Here is a 22657-nt window from a genome sequence, read left to right on the forward strand (position 1 = left end):
TACATAAATCGATTCAAGTCCAGTAAAAAAAATTGGCAATCCATTTTTTTTTTAATATAAACGAATTGACTTTTTTAAATGAAGTTTATCCGTATCTAAGAATAACAGAAATAAGCTCAACTCGTAGCAAATTATGGCAAAACATATAAACCGTGATTTTTGGATGCAAAATGCTCTTGCTTTGGTTTGTAAGAGAAGTGAAATGGCTTGAACCAAAAAAGAAAAACTGAAGTGGTGGTGGAAGGTGGTCCATGGCTTGTAATAGCTATATCAACGGTTCACAAAGGTTGTCTAATCTAATGTCTCCTTTGACGGTAAGGAATAAAACCCAAAATACCAAAGCACTCCATTATCCATATTTTTAAGTCCTAAAATGATAGTTCTTTTGTACTAGGGACCAAGAACGCCGGCCATGGCGTCGATTTCTAAGATTTGTCTGTATAAACCCTTCTCTTTGTCCTTTGCTGGTTCTGTTAAAGATCAAACCTTGCTTCAAAGATGTAACTTTCCAGCAACATGCATATTAAGAGAACAAGTTCCGTTGAAGAATGAATGCAGGGTATTTGCTCGAATGCCTGAAAGAACTGGTACTGGTGTGTCAACATATCTTCGCGAAACTGGAACTGGGGAAAATGGTGATTATGCTAGAAATGATTTGGACATTAGTCATTTGATTAGCGTTCTAAAGTTTTGTGGTGGTGAAGGATGTTTAGAATTTGGAAGGACTTACCATGGTTTGATTGCAAAGACTGGACTTGATGGGGATGAGTTTGTAAATACCAGCCTTATTGATATGTATGCTAAATGTGGAGACATAGATAGTGCAGTTATGGTATTTAATCAGATGCCTCGTCTAGATGTTGCTTCATGTAATTGTTTGATTTCTGGTTATGCTAATTGTGGATTATTTGAAGAAGCTTTTAGGTTGTTCATGAATTATGAAAGCTGGGGTAACAAGCCTAATTCTTATACATACTCAAGTATGCTAGCAATTTGTGGAACCCTTTCGGCTATCGAAGAAGGAAAACAGCTTCATGCCCAAGTTGTGAAGATGCAGTATTTATCAGAAACAGCTGTGAGTAATGCACTTTTGACAATGTATTGCAAGTGTGAGGCGATGGCGGATGCTGAATCACTGTTTGAACGGCTTCCGCAAAGGAATATTGTTTCGTGGACTGCAATCATTCATGGATTGTACCAACATGAGGGTTTTGAGAAAGCTATGAGGTTGTGCTGCTTGATGAGGGAGAGTGGGATTGAACCAAATGATTACACATTTACAATTGCCCTTGCATCTTGTGGAAATATGAAGAATATTGATAACTGCCGTTTACTTCATGGTTTAGTTATTAAAAAGGGGATGGCTTTAGGTGAATTTGTAGGGACCGCACTCATAGATATGTACTCTGAGCTCAGAGAAACAGATGATGCTGAAAAACAGTTCAAAGAGATGGGAAATTTGACCTCTAAAGTATCAAGAAACGCACTAATCAAAGGGTTAGTTCAGAATGAGAAAGCCAATGAAGCTTTGGATGCTTTTAGTGAAATGGTAAGAAAAGATGCAGCATGTGATGAGTTTACCTTTTCCCCCATTCTGAAAGCTTGTGCTTCCTTGCCATCATTCATGAGTTGCCAGCAGATACATGCTCAGGTAGTCAAAGCTAACTTTGACAAGAACACACACGTCGGAAGCTCATTAATAGAAGCTTATACCAGATGTGGGAGTGTAGAAGATGCGGAGAAAGTATTCAGTCGTATTTCAGCACCAGATGTTGTATCATGGAACTCAGTGATCAAAGCTTACTCGCAGAATGGCAATCCAAGAAGGGCTATATCACTATTTAGGAGGATGATTATCAAAGGATTTAGACCAACAGGTTCTACTTTCCTTGCTGTTCTTTCAGCATGTAGCCACTCTGGCAAAATCCAAGATGGCCAAGAAATTTTCCAATCAATGATAAATGAATTTGGTGTCTCACCAGAAGAAGCACATTATAGTTGCATGGTGGACTTACTGGGTAGATCTGGACAAATAGAGAAGGCACTAGATTTCATAAACAACACTCCCATCAAGCCTACAGCTTCAATATGGAGACCTCTACTTGCTGCTTGCCGGTGCCACAACAATCTACGAATTGCAGAATTTGCTGCAAAGCACATACTAGCTATGGACCCAAATGATGCAACCGTGTATGTTACCCTCTCAAATATGTATATTGAAGCAGGTCTACTGGAAAACGCAGAAAACCAGAGAAAGCTGATGAAACTGAAGGAGATTACAAAAGAACCAGGATGCAGCTGGATAGAAGTGAACAACAAGATACACAAATTCTTTTCGCGTGATAGAACACACCCCGAATCTGAAAAAATATACGATAAGTTGAAGCAAATAATGATGCTAATAAAAGGCACTGCATATTCTACTAACGCAGATTCACTGCAGGTGAAGGAAGATTTTTGTTTATACCACAGTGAAAAACTTGCAGTTTGCTTTGGCCTTATAAGCTTGGCAGCAGGGAAGCCAGTTCGAATTTTCAAGAACCTCAGAGTTTGCACTGATTGTCATATGTTTATGAAGTTTGCATCTATGATTACAGACAGAGTTATAATATTAAGCGACAATTATAGGTTTCATCACTTTAACAAAGGTGGTTGTTCATGTGGAGACTACTGGTAATGGAAACGTTCTAAGTGCTTCGTTGTATGCTTCTACTCCAGTTCATCCAAGTCAGTGCTATTATTAAAGATCAAGCGGCACATATCAATTAAATTCTGCATACTACGTAATAGTTCCCACTTCATGTCAAAGTAAGTTTAAGTAATGTCTATGATTGTCCGATCATTTTTTGTTTAATTTTAACTTTTGAGATTGTATTACCCAATTGGATTAGGGGCTACATGGTTAAGCCCTTAGAATGCATCTGCCCTTTTACTGTCTTTACAGGATATTGACGGCAAAGCATTTGTTTGGGACCTACTTATAGAAACATAGGCTCAAGATCAGGACGAAGTCAGAAAATTTATTTAGGGAAGTCAAAATTAAATTGTAATTTTTACTATCGTAAAAATTTAATTTTTAAAGGGTTAAATTAAAATTTTATTATTTTAGGGGAATCAAAGTACAATTTTACCTTTATTAAGTTAAAATTTTAAAAATTTTAAAAGGCCAAAATAAATTTTTTTTCATTTTAGGGGGGTCGGGGCTCTTGGTAGCCCCCTAGATTCGATCAGGAAGACTAACACAGCTGCACCTGATCATCGATGGGTTGGCCCCTGCGATTTAGTTTGCCTCCAAAGTTCTTAACTTTTTAACGGTGTGGCAGAACATCAGATGCTCATAAACTGTTGGATAAAATTCTGAAAACAAACATCCACCGTCGGTGTCCCTCGTGCTCTAGTCAAGCACGTGAACGTCACATATTGTACTGACGGTGGTTGGTCTTCCTAGTGCTCTATATTATGGTTTTCTCAAGCTCACTTGCTTGCCTCCCTCACCTGTTTGGCTTCGTGCATACCTTCTACTGGTTTCTTTAAGTGCATTTTATTTCAGTTGAGTTGCTCTGTTTGTAGTCTGCTTTGTACAACTTGCATCCAGTTGCTACATTTACTTGAAAGAGCTTGATATTGCCACAAACTAAGTTCCATATGAAACTTGGGGATTCTCAATCATACCCATAAAAAGGTAGAATAAAGTAATTCAGGATATCGAGTATCCATTATCCATATGTGTGGAGGGGACCATATAAAATGCCTGAGGATGTGCAGACACTCCAATGAACCAAGAAACTTTGAACTTCGGGAATAAAGTAGCTGAAATCTCAAACCAACAAAACTACATAAAACAATGGTATAAAGTACCCAAGCTCGATTTGTTAAATTCTTCATTGCTAAAAGTTTGGGTAGAAACACAAGTTGGAGGTTGGAGTGACCACTGGCAGAAATTCCTCATGTGGCATTTCTACTCCAGAAAAAGCGGAGGATCAACATGTGTCCTTCCGCTATCCTTGGTTGGCACCAAGCTGTATAACTGGATAAACACAACCTCCTGCCACAAATTCCCCAAAATAGGAATATTGACAAAGAAACGGGAACTTGCCCAAAGCAAACCAATTCGATCCATGCCCAATAAGTCCACACAACTCATAACTTTTGTATGTTTTCATAAATCTATGAATAGTGAATGAACACCAAGCAGATCAAAAGTTTCCTGAATCTACAAAAGAATAAAATCCATGATTGATTTTATAAATGCAACGGTTTAATCAAAATTCTGAAAACATAAGAAAGAAAGAAAAAAAAGCAATAAAAAAGACCTCCGCACATTTACTAAGATACAGGGGACGTTTATGGTTTTACCACCAGTATGGTCAAAGAGGAACCTGAAGCAAACCAACTAAAGTTATTGAACCAATCCGGCTACGCTAACAGGGGAGAAAAAAGAGGCTCAAGGACAGTGCTGAGGCAAAGACAAGCTTCGATACAAACAGAAGGAGAGGGTCAAACTATCACGCAAGTCGAGAGTCTAGACTATACCAACTAAACACTAAACCCTACTTACTGTAACCTAAAAACAAAAGTGATTCCTTTCTTCTATTCGAGTGCAAATGAGAAATTATTGCTTCTTAATTCTGTTCTGCTTTAAATCATATATCTCTTTCCATTTCGTTTCAGGGAAAATAAACCAGTCAAGTTTCGGAACGAACAGTATCATATATCAGGGTATATCGCAAGATTACTTGACTTCGAAGAGGATGAAAATTCATATTATAAAAATGATATAAAAGTAAAGGACTGAACTTGGAACAAAAATAGAACTAATTTAACTTTTCACGGGGAGCTATATGATGGGGATACGACACTACTGACCCATATTTATTCCCGCCGGACCAATCTCTCTGCTGCATCATCCCATACGAATTGGCTTCGTATCCATTCTGAGGATGATGATTTCCTCCTTGATGAACAGGTCCATACATCGGCATCGGCATTGGAATCATTGATGCCCCATAAAGCATCGGTAGAGTCATTCCAACATGCCCATTACTATTCACGCTACCACCACCGACACCAATTCCTCCTCCTCCTCCGACGCCGGCTCCATTCGCATGCATACTCTGCGGCACCGGCGTTGATGCAAACAGCTGATCGGAAGCTGATGGGCCTTCGTTGCTTAATCCTTGCATTCTTTTCAAGTAAAGACGATATTTTTGCAAATGACTGGCCACGTTCTCGCGGGTCAAGCCTTCGACGTTCATTAACTGCATGATTGTTTTGGGAACCGCGTTTTTTATCCCTAAATGGGCCACCACATCCACGAATCTCTTATGCAGTTGCGGTGTCCACACCAAACGCTGTCGTTTCACTGTCTTCCCTGATGGATCGTCCGAATTCTCCGCCGTCCTAACCGCTGAATCCGCCTCCTCTGCAATCTCCATCATCCTCATTTTCTTCGGGTCCGACCCGGAACCCGAACCCGAGCCGTCCCCTTCCGGTTCAACTACCATCGGATCATCAAAAGAACGGAAATTGTTATTATTGTTGTTGTTGTTATTGTTATTAGTAGTGGAAGAGTGGGCTCCGGTGGAGCGGAGGGAGGAGAGGGTATCCTGAGAAGCACGGTTGACGTCAAGAGCGGTCCGACGAGGCTCCGGAGAGATGCTGAAAGCGGAGGCGAGCTCCGGTGGTACTAACAATTGAGATAACGGAGTTAAATCATCGCAGTTAGGCAATCCCATCTCCCATTCAAGAACTCTTTCGTTAACATCATCCTCTTCGTCAACGACGGCGTCTGTGGCGGTTGCGATGGCTTCATCGTCTCGGCCGTTAGCTTCAAATACACCAATCTTCACTTCTCCTCCCATACTTATTTTCAGCTTTTGACCTTCAAATTAGAGATTTTTAAAACTTTTGGAACAATTTATCGGGTGTTATTTAGAACAGAAAGGAGGGTGAAAGCAGAAGATATTTTGTGCTAAAATGAGGGCTGTTTGTCAGGGGGAAAAAAAAAAGGGAAAAGGAGAAAGAGAAAAAAGTGCAATATCTTTCCAGATTAGTCTAGTGGTAGTGCCAACGTGGACGACTTAGCCAGATATATTTGATCTGCTAAATATGAAGGATCTACATCCTAATAAGTATCAAAATCAGGATCGTCCAATTACATTCTGACACGCAAGTGATTTGTGGGTGGTACCAATTAAGTCGGTCGCGCTGGATCGTATGTCTTTTATTACCGAAATGGACATGGTTGGATTGGAAGAGAAGTGGCCAAGTAAGCAAAGTAGGTGCAGTTTTAAGGATGTTTTGGGGAATACGGTTTTGCCATTCGTTCCTTATTTTTAATCCGACTAACCAAGGGGAGAAGAAAATCCTGGTGGAACGTATTTGGAGAGAGACATGGATATGCATATGGAAGGAACATCGTGGGTTGTTGGATGGAAAACGACGAACAATCCAATGGTGATAGCATAGGATATATACGAGAGTAACAGGGTCTACAACTTGAAGACAAACAAATGTCGATCATAACTTGGGATAAAAGAAAGAATGGCAGTATAAAATAAAAGAAAGAGTAAATGTCATTGAACATAAAGAGCTCTTCACAACATGCCAAGATTTTGTACAGTCACGTTATATTCATATAAACTACATTACCATTTTAGAAAATTTTTACACCTTTTAAGAAACTCGTATAAAATCTTTAATCTACTCTGGCAAGAGGGGGGGGGGCATCATCAGTTCTATTGCAACAGCTGAAACTCTCAGCTTTGGCTCCATTTCTATGTATAAACCCTTAAGCTACACAATGTACAGTTTTTTTTCCTGGTACAAGGCAAGCAACAACTTTATTTTCATACAGTTCTTACTTACCTGTCTAAGAAGATAGGTAGAAGAACCATGACCCTACATATGGGGGGAAGAAGGGAAAGCTTCACATAGATTCTGTTAGCTGTACAAACATGTCTCTTTCCTACACCGATTTAAGAAGGGTGCACAGACTGAGCAGCAATTCTCCTCTCTGAAAATAATGCAAAATCCTGTATTAGAAGACTTCGATGTACAGAGAAAAGAAGATGAAAGAAAAAGTTACGACAGCAAGGAATAAATTCTTGTTGATCAACAGGAATGGGGAATGTCTAAGTTTTGCAGTGACCAAGGAGTCTAGAAGGCAACTTTGGAAGAGTGTTGAAAATTTTCGTATTGGAGCTGCTATAATAAGAAATTTACAGCAATAAGTGAACAGACCATGAAAGACAAGAAAAAATTAGTACCTCCAGCAGCAACAAGTTTCTCTACACGCGCAACAATATGCTTCCCGTAAGTGTACTTCTTCAATGCGTTTAAATGGACCTTAATTCGAGAAAGAATCAGCTCGCGTTGCTGGTCATCACAAGTCTCTAGTACTTTCTGTACAACGTAGTTTGCAAACTGATCCTTCATCATTGCCTGTGATGGAACAACAGCTGTCAGTAAATATGACATTGGATTACATGAATACTACAGGAATTATTTCTAGAAACAATTAACTAAAGCTAAATCCTGAACACAATGCAATCAATTTAATACATACACATTTATAATATATATCCTGGTCACACAATATGACATGACAACATCCATGAGATAAGCACAAGTTTAAAGTTTCCAGAAACTTTAGCAGAAGTCCCAACCGTGCGAAAGGTGATCAATCCCTCAAGCAAAATACACACCCAGATCACGATATGAATGTTCTCACCAACAAAAAGATCACCATAATCAGCCAAACCAAAGCACAAATGAAGGCATCTTGGTTCATGACTTTGCTCCAAAGATTTAAAACCATATGGTATTCCTATTCAAAAGATATATGGGCAGAAAAGACAAACCTGAAGAGGCTCATTCTCATCAGTAGAACCAAGCATTTCATTCACCAATAACTGACGTTCAGCAGGGCCACCAAAAGTTAAGCACTTCTCGACAACATTAGATGCAAACTTCTGCTGACTCATCTGGACAATCTTCCCAGCTAGCTCCTTAATGATGATTGAGCGTTCATGAGGTTTTCCATGCCCCAGCACATGCTGTAGGGGTCAGTTAAAGTGCCAATCAGTACAGCAAATACCATAGGCATGCTTAATAATAAAAACTAACACATTTCAAGGATATGCTGTAAAAACATAAACATATACTACAAATATTGCAGACAGTATTTTAATAGACCTGAATTCAAAAGAGTGAAGACCCTCGATCAGGTTCAGTAAATGACTTTAGCCCCATCAGATCCTAGAATATACAAACTATAAATTCCAAAAAGGAATGACAAACCTGGACAACGTAATTGCCATACTGGTCTTGGGCCAACAGGCTAACAGATCCTAAAATCTCATCCATAACCTTACTCTGTGTCTTTGGGTCCTTGCAGTGCTCCAATATTCTCTGCAGAGTTATAATAATAATAATACAGAACAGTAACACATTGCTCATTTACATGGAACAGTTCCAGAGGTTAAAATATAAGCCAAAAGGAAAAAATATTCCTGAACCTGTATAACTCGGCACCCATAAGGATGAGTGGAAAGCGTCACAACTTGATCAAAAAATGTTGAGACTATAAATTGAATGTTTTCCTCAGGAACACATTCGATACATTTCTGGATGACATGGTTGCCGTTCTGGTCTCGTACACAACGCATAACACTACCATCAAGCTCATGAACCATGTTAATCTTCTGATCCAGATCAACAACCTCTATGGCCTTGAATGTTAAACAAAGCATATACATAATTGTCAGAATGCTGGGCGGTATTCTTCTTGTAACCATTCAAATAGCATGAGTGCTTTTAGGAAATCTATATACAACCAAGATAAGGCGATAACAAAGTTAACCACAATTACCATGATTGAAGCATAGTTGACACATATTCACGATATAAACATATTTATATATGACTTGTAGAAGTTTTATACAAAATGGAAACCATAGCTCGACCAATGTGAACTTTTTCACTTAGTCAATTACAAATTGGGCTCATGTTATTTAGAAAGAAACTGCAAAATAATTATGAGAAGAGTTTGATGAATGAAAAAACTCAACAGGAGAAGTTCAACAATGCAACTTAATGATTATGAAATAAAGTTTAGAAGCATGGCAACCATATACCTTCTGAATCACTCGGCAACCATACATTTGAAGACTGAGTGATAAAACATGACCTAAAAGCTTGCAAGCAAGTTCTCTTCTCTGAGCTGGAAGTCCATGTTCAAAAAACTGTAGCAGATACATATTTACTTGGTAAATAAAAAAAATTAAATTATACAACTAAGCAGATGTGCAATCGACTAAGAAGCAGATACCTTTTGAATGACATAATTACCAAACACATCAGTCATCAAAGCAAGAGCTTGAGGCATGATTTCCTCATAAACCATATTTTTCTCTTCAGGTGTAGCTGTTTCAAGTTTTTGCTGAATAAAACGGCTTCCATACTGATCCGCACTATTCATAAGAAGAATAAAATTGTCAGGGCAACAATATGCAACGTAAAACATGATTTAAGGTAAGAAAATACCTGAACTCAACAACATGACCAGAAATTTCTGAAAGCTCAAAACACTTTGTTTTATTGCTCTTAAACTCTTCAAGTAGGGAGGAGGCAAAGCTCTCATCCAGGTTATATCCTGCATCCAAATGCCAGGGTCCCGTGACACCCCCAGTAAGATTCCTCGTCCCAGAAGGAAATCGCATATTCAGGTCAGTGTGTCTGATAGGACTACCAAGTCCAACTGGAGAGTTTGGAATAAACGTATTTGCTAAGGGACTTCCAGGATACGACATGCCAGCTCCAAAGGTGGAATTTCCATAAAAACCATGAATATTAGAACCACCAGATTTTGTTCCCAATGGAACACCATACTGAGATTTCTGTGGTGATAGCATAGACCCGAAGTATGCCTTCTGCAGCTCAAGCAAGTTCATGTAGGAATCACCTAGGAAGTTCCTATTCATACAGGGATCATTAAAAGCTGGAAGCTGTGCTGCAGGATAATCAGATGTCCTCAAATACTGAAGATACATAGGATCAACAAAAGGTGCCTGCAGAGCATTCCCAGCTATTTGGCTTCCAACTCTCCCCAGATTAGGCGACTCAGATACAGCACTTGAAATGTTCTGTCCAGAACCCAAACCTCCCCCAAACACTCTTGAGTCCATCCCAGGGACTGGTATAGCTGATGCAGCTGGCAGATTACCAGTCCCAAGTTGGCTAGCCATCATAGAGGCTAAACCAGGATTTAAAGAGAAACCACTTATTCCATAGTTTGGAATTGATGACTTTGCACCATCACCATGCTGATACTGAGCAGGTAAGCTGCCTCCACCATTGAGAGTGGAAGTAGGAGATCCTTTCAAGTAAGAATTGTTTGAGGAGGCAGCAGGTTTCTGGAACTCAGCTCGCCTATTTTTCTTAGCCGAAGGCATATCTAAATGGCCAGATTCAGACTTCTTCAAGTATGCCTGCTGTTTGATATAATTCTGACCATCTTGCAAACTGAACAAATAATTTTGGCTATTTTCAGCATCTTGTTCAGTCTGGGATGGTAACCTATTATCTTCATCTGGTGCACCATTTGATGACAGGGTCATGCCTGACAAAGCAACAACCAGATCTGCAGACTCACTGACACCTGATGAGACACCACCAAACGTGCTTGGACTATTTATGTTTCTTTTGTCTGAGTTACCAACTCTGCCTCCTCCAATTGGTGTCAAACAAGGACTAGGAGCCCTTGCAACAAGTTGGGGATCAGGAGTTGTACTCCTAGACAAGGAAGTGCCTACTGCAGCAGCATAAGTGTAAGAAGAAGGTGGCCCGGTGATATGGACTGCAGATGAACCTTGAACACTCACACTTGACCTTAAAGCATCCACAGAAGCTAGTTCATGGCGCAAATGAGCCAGATCAGATTCAGCAGAAACAAAATTCTCGAAGTTCTCATCAAAAGCATTACGACTAGCAGGGCGAGACGGTATCCTTGTGACAGGAGAAGAGTGTCCCAAATCGGCCTGCAAAGATACTAAATGTTAGATCATCGCAGCAGCCTGTGATTTATGGTTCATGAGTACCTGCTCATGAACCAGCAGCAAATTTGATAAAAAAATATGCCTACTGAGTTTAACACATGGTGATATAGCTACCTTAGGAATAGGAGAATGACAAATAATTGTATGTCATGCATATGATCATTTTACAACTACATGCAAATACAAACATTGAGACAACCGAAACATAAATGCTAACCGTGGACTCAAAAGAATTGACCCATGGAACTTTAAAAACAACCACATTGACTGCTGAAACTTAGACACGGTTAAAGAAAGCATGCTAATGAAATAACTTCCATTGTTCAGGGCTTAAGAGAGTAGACAAAATTAAAAAGGATGCTGTTATTGGCTTCTGGGCACCAATTTACTTTCCTTCTTAAATATTCTTGTTCAAGTAGAAGACAAACCATCACCAATTCAACAAGCCGAGAAGTCAACTACCTCTAACTCCACTCACATTTCCAACGAAATTAATGAAGTCCATACAACAGCATTAATGGGCAAACCAGTTATGATCAAATGACAAACAAGTTAATTTTCAACAACAATTAAAATTAGTAACTAAAAAAAAACAGCAAGGCTACTGGCTACAATTTTTACCAATAGTAGAATTTCCTCATGCCTTTTGCTATTTACATGAAAAAGACAAGCCGGATAGTGCACTTAGTACTCTCCAAACTCCACAATGTCATTATATAGATTTTCAATCCAAAGGCAGCATGTAGTCTAAGGACATGCCAAATTACAGCATGAAGGGGGAAAAGGTACTACAAATAATCCATAAAGCAAGAACCATTGGATAAGCAAACTGGTATCACTTATCAGCAGCAAAAGGCAGAGACAAAAAGAAATAAATAAATGAATAAACATTAGAACAAGTGGCATTATGATTAAGATTAACCTGAAAATTTTCAGCGAGGCTTTTCTGTTTGCTTCCAAGTCCTATACCAGACAAACCAATCAGTCCATCACCACCCCAGTTTGCTGAGTTATGCACTTTCTCTGCTTCTATTTCATTCTCTAGTTTCCTGGAATCAAACCCTGGTGGCATCGAAAACAGCGACCTACCGCTACCATTATCAGCCCTATTCACTTTCCTCCTATCTCCAATCCCACCTATCACTGAACTCCCTCCTTTCAACCTTTGTGCAAACTTCCAATCCTCCTTGGAAAGCAAAGGAGGCGGGAGCCTCGGGTTGAGATTCACATTTGAGTAATAGTATGAATGGTAAGCTGGATCAGACCTAAGCTCTTCCTCAGATGCAAAACCATTTCCATTTTTAGCTCCAGCAAAAGCTGAAAAAGCAGTAGCCCCAGTACCAGCAGCAGTACCAGCAGCGATAGTGGCTCCACCCCCAAACAACCCGCCGACTGCACTCAGTGAACCCTCCACGGTAGGAGGTGCAGAGCCACTTCTATACAAATTCAGCTCTCGTTCGAGATCATCAGCGTCTTGCTTACTACGCTGTTCACGGAGCAATAGCTCCATCCCCGCCTCCAAATCATCCCCAAATGATCCTTCGCCACTTCCTAACATTGGTCTCCTACCCAATTCAGATAGCATTCTCAAATTCCTAATTGATCATTAACCTTTATCAGAACTCCCAAAAATGAGCACTACCCAAAATCAACAATTAGATATTGAACCCGGAAAACCAAAACTTTTCTACACTAATTCACCTAAAACCCATATTTACAAACTTCAAAGATGCTAACTTTAAGCTATCAAAAGGGTCAAAGGTCAAATTTTTAATCACCCTGAACTCATAAATAGCAAAAAAAAATTCATTCCACAATGTATCGGAACTAAGAAATCAAAAGCACCCAAAATTAAAATTTCTTCAAGCTTTGCTAACGTAAAATTAATCAACAAAAAACAGATAAGAACACCATGTTTTCCAAGTAAAACCAGAAACAACCATAATTAAAAATAAAGTAGGATAGTTCGGAAAGGAGGAAGTTTTGTTTTTGAAGCTCAGATCAAAGAAAAGAGTTAAAAGAAACGTGAAATATAGAGAGAAAAAGTTAACGGTTGAGATCAAATCCGGCGGCGGCTATTGGTTCTTACAAGAACCCTTCTAGGGTTTTTTACAATTAAAGGAAGCTGAGATTAAATACAGTGGGATAGTAACAAGGGAAAAATGTTTTTCCTTCTTTTATTTCTGGAAATTGATTATATAACTGGTTTATAATTCCTAAAAATAAGGGATAATTGACCAAATGATAACTGACTGATGTAGGTGAAAATTTTTATTTTTGTGTACTTTGTGTTCCAGAAACAGCAATCTGTAACTGACACCTCAACACTTTAGATTCGATACCACTTTAAGTTGTCTTAAAATTTTGACATTTGATGAACAAAATAAAAATTGGCATTTATGTCTGTAATTATCTTTAATTGTTTTATTTTCAGTACAGGTAAAAAAGTCTTGGTTAAATATCAGAATTTACCCTTTTGTTTACTTTTATTTTTACAATGGAGCTGTTTACTTTTTTTTCCCCTCTGATTACATTAACTAACTCCTTAAGATTCCCCCCCCCCCAATCTTTAGCTAATGAAACTTTTCCACTTCAAAAACTCTTAAAGAACATACCAATCAAATCATACGTTTTCTTCGTTTCTTGTTTTAATCTGGAAATTGCTAGTTTTGAGCCAAATTTGCACTAAAATGCAAAAGAATATAACATATTTCTTTCTTAAAAAATTGTCCATAATCCCAAATAAGGTTGGGTTAGGCTTAAGCAGAAGCAACCTTTTCAAATGCCAAATTGAGAGTTGAAAAACAAGGTATCGATTTATTCTTGAATGTAGAGAAAGAATGATTTGGCTCAATGAAATGACGATATGACCAATTTGACAAGAAAGTCTTCAATAAACTGCCACTTTGTATTCTTCTGGTAGTCAAATAAGTAATATGCATATGCATTAATGTGATGTTCATTTTATGTGGTTTGTCTATAAATATCCCATAGGATCGATATGTTATTTTGGGCTTCAATAAATTCACTATTTATATCCTGGGCTTTAAGAAATGAAAATGAGGGTATAGGTTGGTCGTGCTTAGCCTTCTAAAAAATTCCATATGATCTCACATACCACATATGCGTGTATTAAGTCATTTGTTCCTTTTGGATAGATTTGTAGCTTTATTTTCCTTTTTCTTATTCCATCCGACAGAACTCTTTATTCTACTTTTATATCAATTTCCTTATCCCATCTTAGTGCATGAATTAAAGAATTATGGTGGTGATTATGGAAGATCTGTCTTTACTTCCAACATTAATTCATCACGTCACATATTCCATATTCTAACAGCATACACTTTCTTTTCTATGCTTAATCAGATGTGTTTGACATCCAACAAATTCAGGCTTAGGTAAAAGAAAAAACTCTGGAATCAGCTATGATATTTATAAGATGCTCTGGAGAATAATACTACAAGACTTTTGGACTAGAATAGATAATACCTTGCAATAAAATAATACCAGGTGATCTTGTCTCTTAGCACGAACTAGTAAAAAAGTTGTTTGACGATATGATTGATAGATGAGCCCATGGAAAAAAGGGTCGGGGGTGGTGAAGCCTAGCCCAAATCCAATCCAGTAACTGCTGCCATTGACATATTGGTTTGAAAATGACGCCAAACCAGATAAACAAATTGATCGTTAATTTGTGTAGTACAATACTACAATCTTTGGAAAGTCAATGCTGTACTGCAAATTCGGAAGTGGCCAGCAAATCCATGGTTTATATATATAATTTTCTCTTCTCCGGTTTAGAAGGGATAGATATATTCATTAACTCTATATCCATGGCTATAATTTCCACCACTGCAAAATTTATGTCAACATCCTTGTTTATTATTCTTCTTCTCTTGCAGTTCTCCATAACGAAAGGTCATGGTGGAGACGATCACGACGAGAACAACGGTGACCATACAAACTTGCATGACAAAGGCTTAATCTTGGTGAAAACATGGTGTTTGATCATTCTTTTAGTAACCACTTTTGCAGGTGGAGTCTCCCCTTATTTCTTTCGATGGGACGAAAGTTTTCTCCTCTTAGGCACACAGTTTGCCGGTGGGGTTTTTCTGGCCACCTCTTTGATCCATTTCTTGAGCGATTCTAATGAAACTTTCGGTGATCTCACAACCAAAACCTACCCTTTCGCCTTCATGTTGGCATCGGTGGGGTATCTTCTCACCATGCTTGGTGATTGCATAATCGTTAGTGTTACATCGAGTAGTAAAAGAGAAGTTAGAGTGCAAGTGCAAGTGGAAGAAGGTAGGACAGCTGATGACGAGCATTCCAAAGATGTGGGAATGGATTCGAATAATCCAGTTTTCTTTAAGACAACGTCTTTTGGGGATACGTTACTCCTTATTCTCGCCTTGTGTTTTCACTCAATTTTCGAGGGCATTGCCATTGGTGTTGCAGGTAAGTTAATTTCTGTACCTTCCAATCAACAAAGAATCAACGATGTTACCTGTACCTATTTCAATAAGTTTTTGTTTTTTTAAGGTACTAAGGGAGATGCATGGAGGAATCTTTGGACAATTTCACTGCACAAGATTTTTGCAGCCATTGCTATGGGGATTGCACTGCTGAGGATGATACCAAAGCGGCCGTTTTTGTTAACCTGTGGTTACTCTTTCGCCTTTGCAGTTTCTAGTCCCATAGGTGTAGGGATTGGCATCGCCATTGATGCCACAACGCAAGGTCATGTTGCTGACTGGATTTACGCAATCTCAATGGGACTTGCTTGTGGGGTTTTCATTTATGTTGCCATCAATCATCTCATCGCCAAGGGCTTTAAACCACAAGCTAAATGTTACTTTGACACTCCTTCCTTCAAGTTTCTTGCTGTGCTTCTTGGAGTTGCTGTTATAGCAGTTGTTATGATCTGGGACTGATAATTGTAGCCCTGTTGGTCTAAAATTTGTTGCTTTTTAATCAATTGCTACCTATGTAATTCCAAGAATTATCTATATTGGAGTCTATTATGTACTTTGTCATATCAATAATTGAAATATATACATACAAGGTTGTTCATCAACAAAATGGTATACGATGACTGCAAGTCTGCAACATCAAATATGAAAAATACCAGGCAATCAATTACAAGGATTGGTAAAATTACTCTTCATTTTTCATCAAAACCATATGTACTTATCCCACTGAGATTTTGAGGAAAGTGATCATCTATCATAAAGGCAAATTTTGGTAACTTTTTATATAGTTTGGTAACCTTTGAGATAATTTTAATTGGTAATAACTTTGAAACATTAATTTTAAAAAACATTGATCCAGCTTTGTTTGTGTAGCAGTTCATCTGCATTTGGATAAATAGAAAATTCAATACTTAACCAAAAAGAAACTTCGATACAACTTTACACCAAAAAGAACCACCTAATATAAATTTACAACAAAATCAAATATATATTTAATTGTAAATTACATCTAATAAGTTAAACAATATTGACATATTATATCATTCATGTTTAAAGCAAATGTAATATAAAATTAGCAACAAAAAAAGGAAAAAAAGTTTGCATTGGCAATAAGAATGAGACACATCATAGATTGATGGAGCAGCAGGTGGCCCAGTATGTAACTTGTTGATTTGCTGTTTCTTGAGTGACCAGTGATGAAACAGGAAAGTGATCATGCATATCTAAGAATGATAAAACACGGAAATTTTTATAACATCTTTAATAGTTTATTTAACAGTAACTTACGATTCTGTATCTGATAAGACATCTACTCTATTGTTGAGTTTAATGATGATAATGATCAATTGATCATACAATGTTTCAAAATGCAGACTTTATGGAAAAAGTTGCCGTGTTACCTACTGGTTATCCAAAGATAAGATTGTTAAACTTAGTATTTTCTTATATTCCCCAAAAGTCTTTTCTGTCATTTGTTCTCAATCTCCCTGCTTTGATCCTGTTTTGGCTAAAATCCTTGATTTGGGTATATTTTCTGAATGCTTCCACAAGATTTTGAGTTCCTACAAATGGACTTACCAAATTCCTTTCATTTTCTTATATATTCCGTCGTCGAGATTGTTGTTGGTCCTGCAGTAGTCAATCTATCTGTCTGGCACATAAAATCAAACAGTTTAGAGGGGCCTTGTTCATAAGGTATGATTCTTACTAATTTCTTTTTGTATACCAAGTTTGCTTTTTAGAAAAAAGTTGTTTTGGTTGGTCTTTTTGCTTATATCTCTGACAAAATGCATAGGATTTTAAATTTTTTTATTCTAGATTCTCAAAGTGTATACACCACAGAATAAGATCTAGTTTAGTTGAAATGATTTGAGAGCTTTTATAGCTTTTTAAAATTGTTTGACCCTCACAGTTACTTATACTAGTCTTTTCTCCCCGTAGACTTATAGATATAAAAGCTCAGGAGTCAAATGCTCTTTTAGGTTAGATCCTTATATTAAATGTCAGTTGCTTCCAGCTCTGTCAATGGTGATTTACTTATAGTAATCACTTTTATGTTGAGCCCAGTTTATTTTTGGATAGCAAGGATATCAATAATCTAATGGTTGACTTTTCATGTAGAACCTTAGTGTAAAAAAGAAAACATCAGTATTGCTGAAGATGAAGTTGCAGGCTTGCAGCAATGGTGCTAAGAAGTTAGAAACATAATGAAAAACATATTAGTCTACTGTTATTAGACAGATATATCTCTGTGTTTGACATTCATGTCGGATGTATATTGGATATGAGTACTGGAATATGATTCTCTAAGAACCCTTCAAAAAGAAAGAAAAAGAAAACTAACATACCCTATCCGACATTAGCACCTAAATTTGAGAAAATTTTATGTGAAACTAAGCTTTGGGGAGCTTCATTCCATTCAACTTGCTATTTCCTTAATGCTATTAGAACCAGAACACAACTTACAAATTTACTGTCGTAGACATGGTTGTGGTATCCCCTTGTTTTCAAGAATCAGAGGGCTAATAATATATTGATAGTGTCAGAAATTTTAGCTTAAGAAAGATGCTACTATTTGGTGAAGGCTGGAACTGAACTGATGCAAGCATGATGGAACAACATATGATTAATGACTATAGTACATGCATCTCAGACACAATTCTTGATCCAAGTGTGTTTTTTTTTAGTTTAAAAATACTTTTTCTTGTAATTTGTTTCTCACGTTAAGAAGGCTTAGCAGTCAGGATTTGCTGCTCCTTCCAATTAAGTCTTAAAAGAAATGTTTTTCACTGATTCTCATGCTTATCATTCATCATTTTGTCTACGTTTGAAGAATTTAAATCCAACCCTCCAATGCCTGAAAATTTTAGAGAAAAAAAATTAAATAACACACTGAGTCCGAGTATCTTATAGTCATTGCTACCCCAAGTGGAAGTTCTTAGCACTAAGCCTGGATTGAAAAGAAAGATCCTACAAGGTAAGTTTTAGCTCCTCATCAAAAACCAGTTTCAGGGTTGAACTAAGAGGAAACGACCTAGACCCTAATTTAAGGATCAATCCATGGTTTTTGCCTCAACACTTTTAGCAGAACACTCATTTCCTAACTCTTTTTTTTTCTGAAAGGGCAAAAAGATGGTTTTTCATTCCCAATGCAGATCCAATAGCCAATGATTTCCTATTATTATAATGGTAGCTGCAACAGATGAAAGGAATCTCTGTACCATCAATCAACACACAAGAAAAGAAAGAAAATAGGAACAAAAAATGAAAAAAAATACCAACCAAAAGCCACTGCAAAAGGATCAATTTTAAGTAGGCCTCCTGGTTTTTGAGATCTGCTTTGATTAAGATCTAAAGGGGAAAACAAAAAGAATCACAGAGTTGGAAATGGAGGAGGAAATTATTATGAAAATACAAGAAAGACTTTGCTAGTTTAAGATTTGACAGAAATCTATTTGTTGATATAGTCTTTTCTTACAACTATAAAACTTCGTAGTAGCTCTTCTCATTTTATAATTACAAACTGAACTGAACTAATTAGAAAATGAAGGTAAGCAAGAAAAACTCGGGTGACATTTATTTGTTCTTGATGCAATGGATGTAAAAATCCATGAGTTCAAGACAAACAAATCCAAAGAACCCATCCTGCATAAACGAGTGGAGAAAAGGGGAAGGAACCTTAATTCCCTACTGATCTATATATGATCGTATCTCCATTGATCTCTTTTGTTTTCCTTCAAGAATCTCCATGTTTATGCCAGCAAACAAGCATGGCAACACACCGCCTCATAATGTAGAACCTTGCCTTCTGCTCCTTGGCTAAGCTACTGCATTTACGGGAAATGGAAGTCTTTTGTGAATAACTTCTTGGTAGTGCACATTTAGATGATGATGAAGATGAAGAAGAGGAACATGAGTTCTTCTGTGAAGAACTCCTAAGAAGAGGAGACTTGGAAGAAATACTCTTTGTTGAAAAACTCCTTGGAAGTGAGAACTTTGAAGAACTTGAACAATGGGTACCCGAAGCTTCCTTCTTAGATAGCTTCCACTTCTCATCCATGTAATAAGCTTGGAAGCTTCAACACTAGAGATAATGGAGCTCTCACCTCACCTCAGAGTGTGATCTCTTTAACTTAAACTTGATAACCTCTTTGTCTGCGCGTGGGGAGAGATGAAGAAAGAAAAAGAGAAGTTTAGAATGAGATTTGACTGAGAAGGATTCTCAGGGCTGCAGACAGTAGTGGGGCTATATGTTGTAATATATATAGTAAAGTAGGGCCTCTTTCCTTAGAATGTGAGCTTTCTTAGTTTGATCTGATCAATGTTTATTTAGCATTTAAAGTGTCAATTCTCAACTCTCCCTGGGGGTTTAGAACTGAGTTTTGCATGTCATATTATAGCCTATAGGTACCGTTGTTGCTGGCCTGGCACTATAAAATTGGTCGGTTGATGAGGATTTGGGAAGTCCTCCTCATTCTTGCTGATATATTAAGATTTTGCCTGATTTATGAATCTCCTCACTCTGGGAGATCCATCATTTCTTTTTTCTAGACACTATTGTCGTACGGGGCTCCATAATAATGTCAGTATTTTAAGTTTACATCACAAAAAAACACACACATGAGAGTGAGAGAGAAGAACAAAAGGGGAAGGAGGGGGTGGTGGGGTGGGGTCACTCTATTGTTAGCTGCTTCTTGTGATAAGGAGTGTGTCCCATTGTTGACAGGGTTTTTGAGGTTTAAATTTTCAAATACCCCCCCCCCTCTTTTTTTTTTCCTTTTCTTTTTTGCAGTTTAGTGAATGGAACATACACTTTATACAGTGCCATTTTGATTCTTGATTGAGTTCCACAAACTATAAATGGGGGTTGGGGGGTGGGGGGGCCTCTTTTGGTCTTCTCGCCACAGTTCAATGTTTGAGGCTCAAATTCTACATATACCTTCCCTACTCGTAGTTGTAACACTTCTTTGTATTGTACCACAACTTCACTTTACTAAGCTGGACTCGTACACTTAGCAGACCCAACAGTTGAGAAGCTTCAAATATCCAAGATATTAAGTTCACATAATACATGAAGTAAAAACCAATCCGAGTTGATACCGGAACCCACTATCTTTCATTTGGTTATTCTTTGTCCTTAAAACACTTTGATGTTCTACTGATTTAAGTATCGAAGCACGCTTTAGAGGCGTTTCTCCCAGCATATGACAAGTTCAGGAGTTTATTCAGTAAGTCTTCCATTACCAAATAGTTTTATCTCAAGGATAAATTAACTTTTAGCCTCACAACACATTGCATAAATGATCCTAAGAGGCCCCATATACTCGATTAATGTTCATGCCGATACATAAGAATTCTTAACTTCATTGATTCTCAATTTAATTAAAGAAGAGCAATCAGTGTAGTGAAGCAGAGAATCTCTTGCAATCCAATTTTTTTCTGGTCTGATTTCATTGTATAACTTAGTAGATATTGTCATTTCTCCTTCCACAATGTTAGGTAAAGCAAAGAGCCTTTACCCCTTTTCTCTATAAAGTTTTCCGCAATGTGCAGGCATGATTACAAAGAGGATGTCAATCCATGTTGTGGTATTTCTTCTCCTTTTAATGAGAAATATTTGGCCCTTAGACACTTGATTGATGCATGAATGAAATTCGGATTTGAATCCCATAATCCAAATTATAAGTATATATATACATACGTAGTCCCACACTTTTTTACCTTTTCATACATCAGAAAACAACAGTTGAAAAGTCTGATAAAGATGTCCTGCTGACCAAACCCATTCAATCATTAAAACCTTGGGGCTTTTCAACTTGAAATTTTGGTCAGAAACACTTGGATTATTTATAGTTTATATTCTAAATGACTAGTATATATTAAGGATCATAACAGCTGAATTAAAAGCATAAAATTATCTATGGGAATTAGGGATTCACATGCACATGCAACCTTCTGGATCAGCAAACACAAGCTTGAAAATTTCAAATATATATAAATAAAAAGATTATTCTTCAATATAAAAATAAATACACCTCCTCATATTTAACTACTGTGCCCTGCAGAACTTCAGCATGTGATGAAATTGATTTCTGCAATAATGCTTCTTCTGGTATGGGGACAACCTGCAAAGATTTTTCAACAAAAAAAAAGGAGATTGCTAATCCTAAACACTTTCCATCACAATCGTCATTCACTTTGCTATTTATTATCTTAATTATACATACCACCTAGTTTTTAGTTTACAAAGGAATTATCATCTTAAAGACTAATATTATGCAGTTTGGGATAGAAAGAATTGAAGTTTTGCTTTTTAAGGTTTAAGTGTTTGGTTTTGGTCTAATTACAGAGTATGCAGTGTTTGCAATTTGCATTAAACTTTGATTGTTTTCCTTAAAAAGTGGTATTGAAAGTCCAGAAGACTATAATCTGAAACAAAAGAAAATAAAGGGGGAATCTGGAGAAAGCAGAGAAACAACATATTTTGTTAATGAGACAATTTGACTGCTCAATGTTTTTATAATGCAAGTTTTAGTCTTTTGCTTTCATATGTTTTCAAATCAATGCTGCCTTTAATTGCTGTCTATATTGGTATTTACAAAACTTAACATGTTATTGAAAATTAGATATTAAAAGATCACTCTTCTTTTTAATCCTATCATATTAATCATATATATTTTGTATTTATTAAATGAATTATATTCGTATCCTATTTTTGTATTATATCTAGAAACTACTAACCTAATTTCCTTTTTCTTTTACTTTACATTTCTTTTTCTTTTACAACCTTATGGCACTCATAATGTATGAGTACAAAAACATGTAACAACCATATTATTTAAAAATATTAAAAAATCAAATGATATTTTAGTTGAAATGATAAAGCACATGAAAATTTTAAAATTTATAATATTTTTAATCTAAATTTCATGATATATGAATTTTATTGATTTATAAAACTATAAAATCAGGGTTATATTATAAAAAGAAAACCATTTATGTATACATATAAACTGTAGATTTGATTGGTCAACAAATTGTAAGGATGGGTCAAAATCAAATCACATGGTATGTTGTGGATGCAATATAATGCATCTTTTTAAACATTTTTTTTTTAGTCTATTTAGG

At 37.0% G+C, this 22657-nt stretch overlaps 5 protein-coding genes and 1 long non-coding RNA gene across 8 annotated transcripts; 3 read left to right on the top strand and 3 right to left on the bottom strand.

The window, feature by feature from the left end:
• The first annotated feature begins 89 nt into the window (after nucleotides 1–89).
• LOC105771171 (pentatricopeptide repeat-containing protein At2g03880, mitochondrial) lies at nucleotides 90–2941 on the top strand. Its single transcript, XM_012592583.2, has 2 exons — nucleotides 90–314; nucleotides 395–2941. Exons 1-2 carry the CDS (start codon nucleotides 252–254, stop codon nucleotides 2675–2677), a joined length of 2346 nt encoding a protein of 781 aa, XP_012448037.1. The 5' UTR covers nucleotides 90–251; the 3' UTR covers nucleotides 2678–2941.
• A 683-nt stretch (nucleotides 2942–3624) lies between these two features.
• Nucleotides 3625–6399, bottom strand: LOC105768867 (transcription factor PCL1). 3 transcript variants are annotated; one of them, XM_012589099.2, is made up of 2 exons: nucleotides 4867–6399; nucleotides 3625–4207 (listed from the first exon to the last, which is right to left on the bottom strand). In XM_012589099.2, exons 1-2 carry the CDS (start codon nucleotides 5859–5861, stop codon nucleotides 4168–4170), a joined length of 1035 nt encoding a protein of 344 aa, XP_012444553.1. In that variant the 5' UTR covers nucleotides 5862–6399; the 3' UTR covers nucleotides 3625–4167. The 3 variants fall into 3 exon arrangements, with proteins under 3 accessions (XP_012444553.1, XP_012444552.1, XP_012444550.2); XM_012589098.2 differs by having other exon boundaries at nucleotides 3625–4213; XM_012589096.2 differs by lacking the exon at nucleotides 3625–4207 and having other exon boundaries at nucleotides 4737–6399.
• Nucleotides 6400–6552: 153 nt separating this feature from the next.
• On the bottom strand, nucleotides 6553–13248 carry LOC105768866 (pumilio homolog 2). Its single transcript, XM_012589091.2, has 9 exons — nucleotides 11980–13248; nucleotides 9547–11039; nucleotides 9332–9473; nucleotides 9138–9245; nucleotides 8520–8732; nucleotides 8302–8412; nucleotides 7863–8057; nucleotides 7269–7443; nucleotides 6553–7015 (listed from the first exon to the last, which is right to left on the bottom strand). The coding sequence occupies exons 1-9, from the start codon at nucleotides 12640–12642 to the stop codon at nucleotides 6978–6980; spliced, it is 3138 nt and encodes a 1045-aa protein (XP_012444545.1). The 5' UTR covers nucleotides 12643–13248; the 3' UTR covers nucleotides 6553–6977.
• A 1572-nt stretch (nucleotides 13249–14820) lies between these two features.
• On the top strand, nucleotides 14821–16139 carry LOC105771226 (zinc transporter 2). Its single transcript, XM_012592636.2, has 2 exons — nucleotides 14821–15515; nucleotides 15600–16139. The coding sequence occupies exons 1-2, from the start codon at nucleotides 14822–14824 to the stop codon at nucleotides 15989–15991; spliced, it is 1086 nt and encodes a 361-aa protein (XP_012448090.1). The 5' UTR covers nucleotide 14821; the 3' UTR covers nucleotides 15992–16139.
• A 672-nt stretch (nucleotides 16140–16811) lies between these two features.
• Nucleotides 16812–21853, top strand: LOC128041333 (uncharacterized). The gene is made up of 2 exons (XR_008196173.1): nucleotides 16812–17224; nucleotides 21595–21853. It is a non-coding gene; the product is annotated as an uncharacterized LOC128041333 (long non-coding RNA).
• Nucleotides 18836–19853, bottom strand: LOC105771200 (small polypeptide DEVIL 13). Its single transcript, XM_012592611.2, has one exon. It carries the CDS (start codon nucleotides 19587–19589, stop codon nucleotides 19266–19268), a length of 324 nt encoding a protein of 107 aa, XP_012448065.1. The 5' UTR covers nucleotides 19590–19853; the 3' UTR covers nucleotides 18836–19265.
• Nucleotides 21854–22657: the final 804 nt, after the last annotated feature.

This window comes from Gossypium raimondii, chromosome 5 (genome assembly GCF_025698545.1).
Source record: "Gossypium raimondii isolate GPD5lz chromosome 5, ASM2569854v1, whole genome shotgun sequence".
Taxonomy (NCBI): Eukaryota; Viridiplantae; Streptophyta; class Magnoliopsida; order Malvales; family Malvaceae; genus Gossypium; species Gossypium raimondii.

Coding starts and splice junctions, on each gene's coding strand:
- LOC105768866 (XM_012589091.2), bottom strand. CDS start 12,642: ATGCTATCTGAATTGGGTAGGAGACCAATGTTAGGAAGTGGCGAAGGA. Junction 8,733..9,137: donor GTTGCCGAGTGATTCAGAAG/GTATATGGTTGC, acceptor TTAACATTCAAG/GCCATAGAGGTTGTTGATCT. Junction 7,016..7,268: donor GAAACTTGTTGCTGCTGGAG/GTACTAATTTTT, acceptor CATTATTTTCAG/AGAGGAGAATTGCTGCTCAG.
- LOC105771226 (XM_012592636.2), top strand. CDS start 14,822: ATGGTTTATATATATAATTTTCTCTTCTCCGGTTTAGAAGGGATAGAT. Junction 15,516..15,599: donor CATTGCCATTGGTGTTGCAG/GTAAGTTAATTT, acceptor TGTTTTTTTAAG/GTACTAAGGGAGATGCATGG.
- LOC105771171 (XM_012592583.2), top strand. CDS start 252: ATGGCTTGTAATAGCTATATCAACGGTTCACAAAGGTTGTCTAATCTA. Junction 315..394: donor ATCTAATGTCTCCTTTGACG/GTAAGGAATAAA, acceptor CTTTTGTACTAG/GGACCAAGAACGCCGGCCAT.
- LOC105768867 (XM_012589096.2), bottom strand. CDS start 5,861: ATGGGAGGAGAAGTGAAGATTGGTGTATTTGAAGCTAACGGCCGAGAC.
- LOC105771200 (XM_012592611.2), bottom strand. CDS start 19,589: ATGGATGAGAAGTGGAAGCTATCTAAGAAGGAAGCTTCGGGTACCCAT.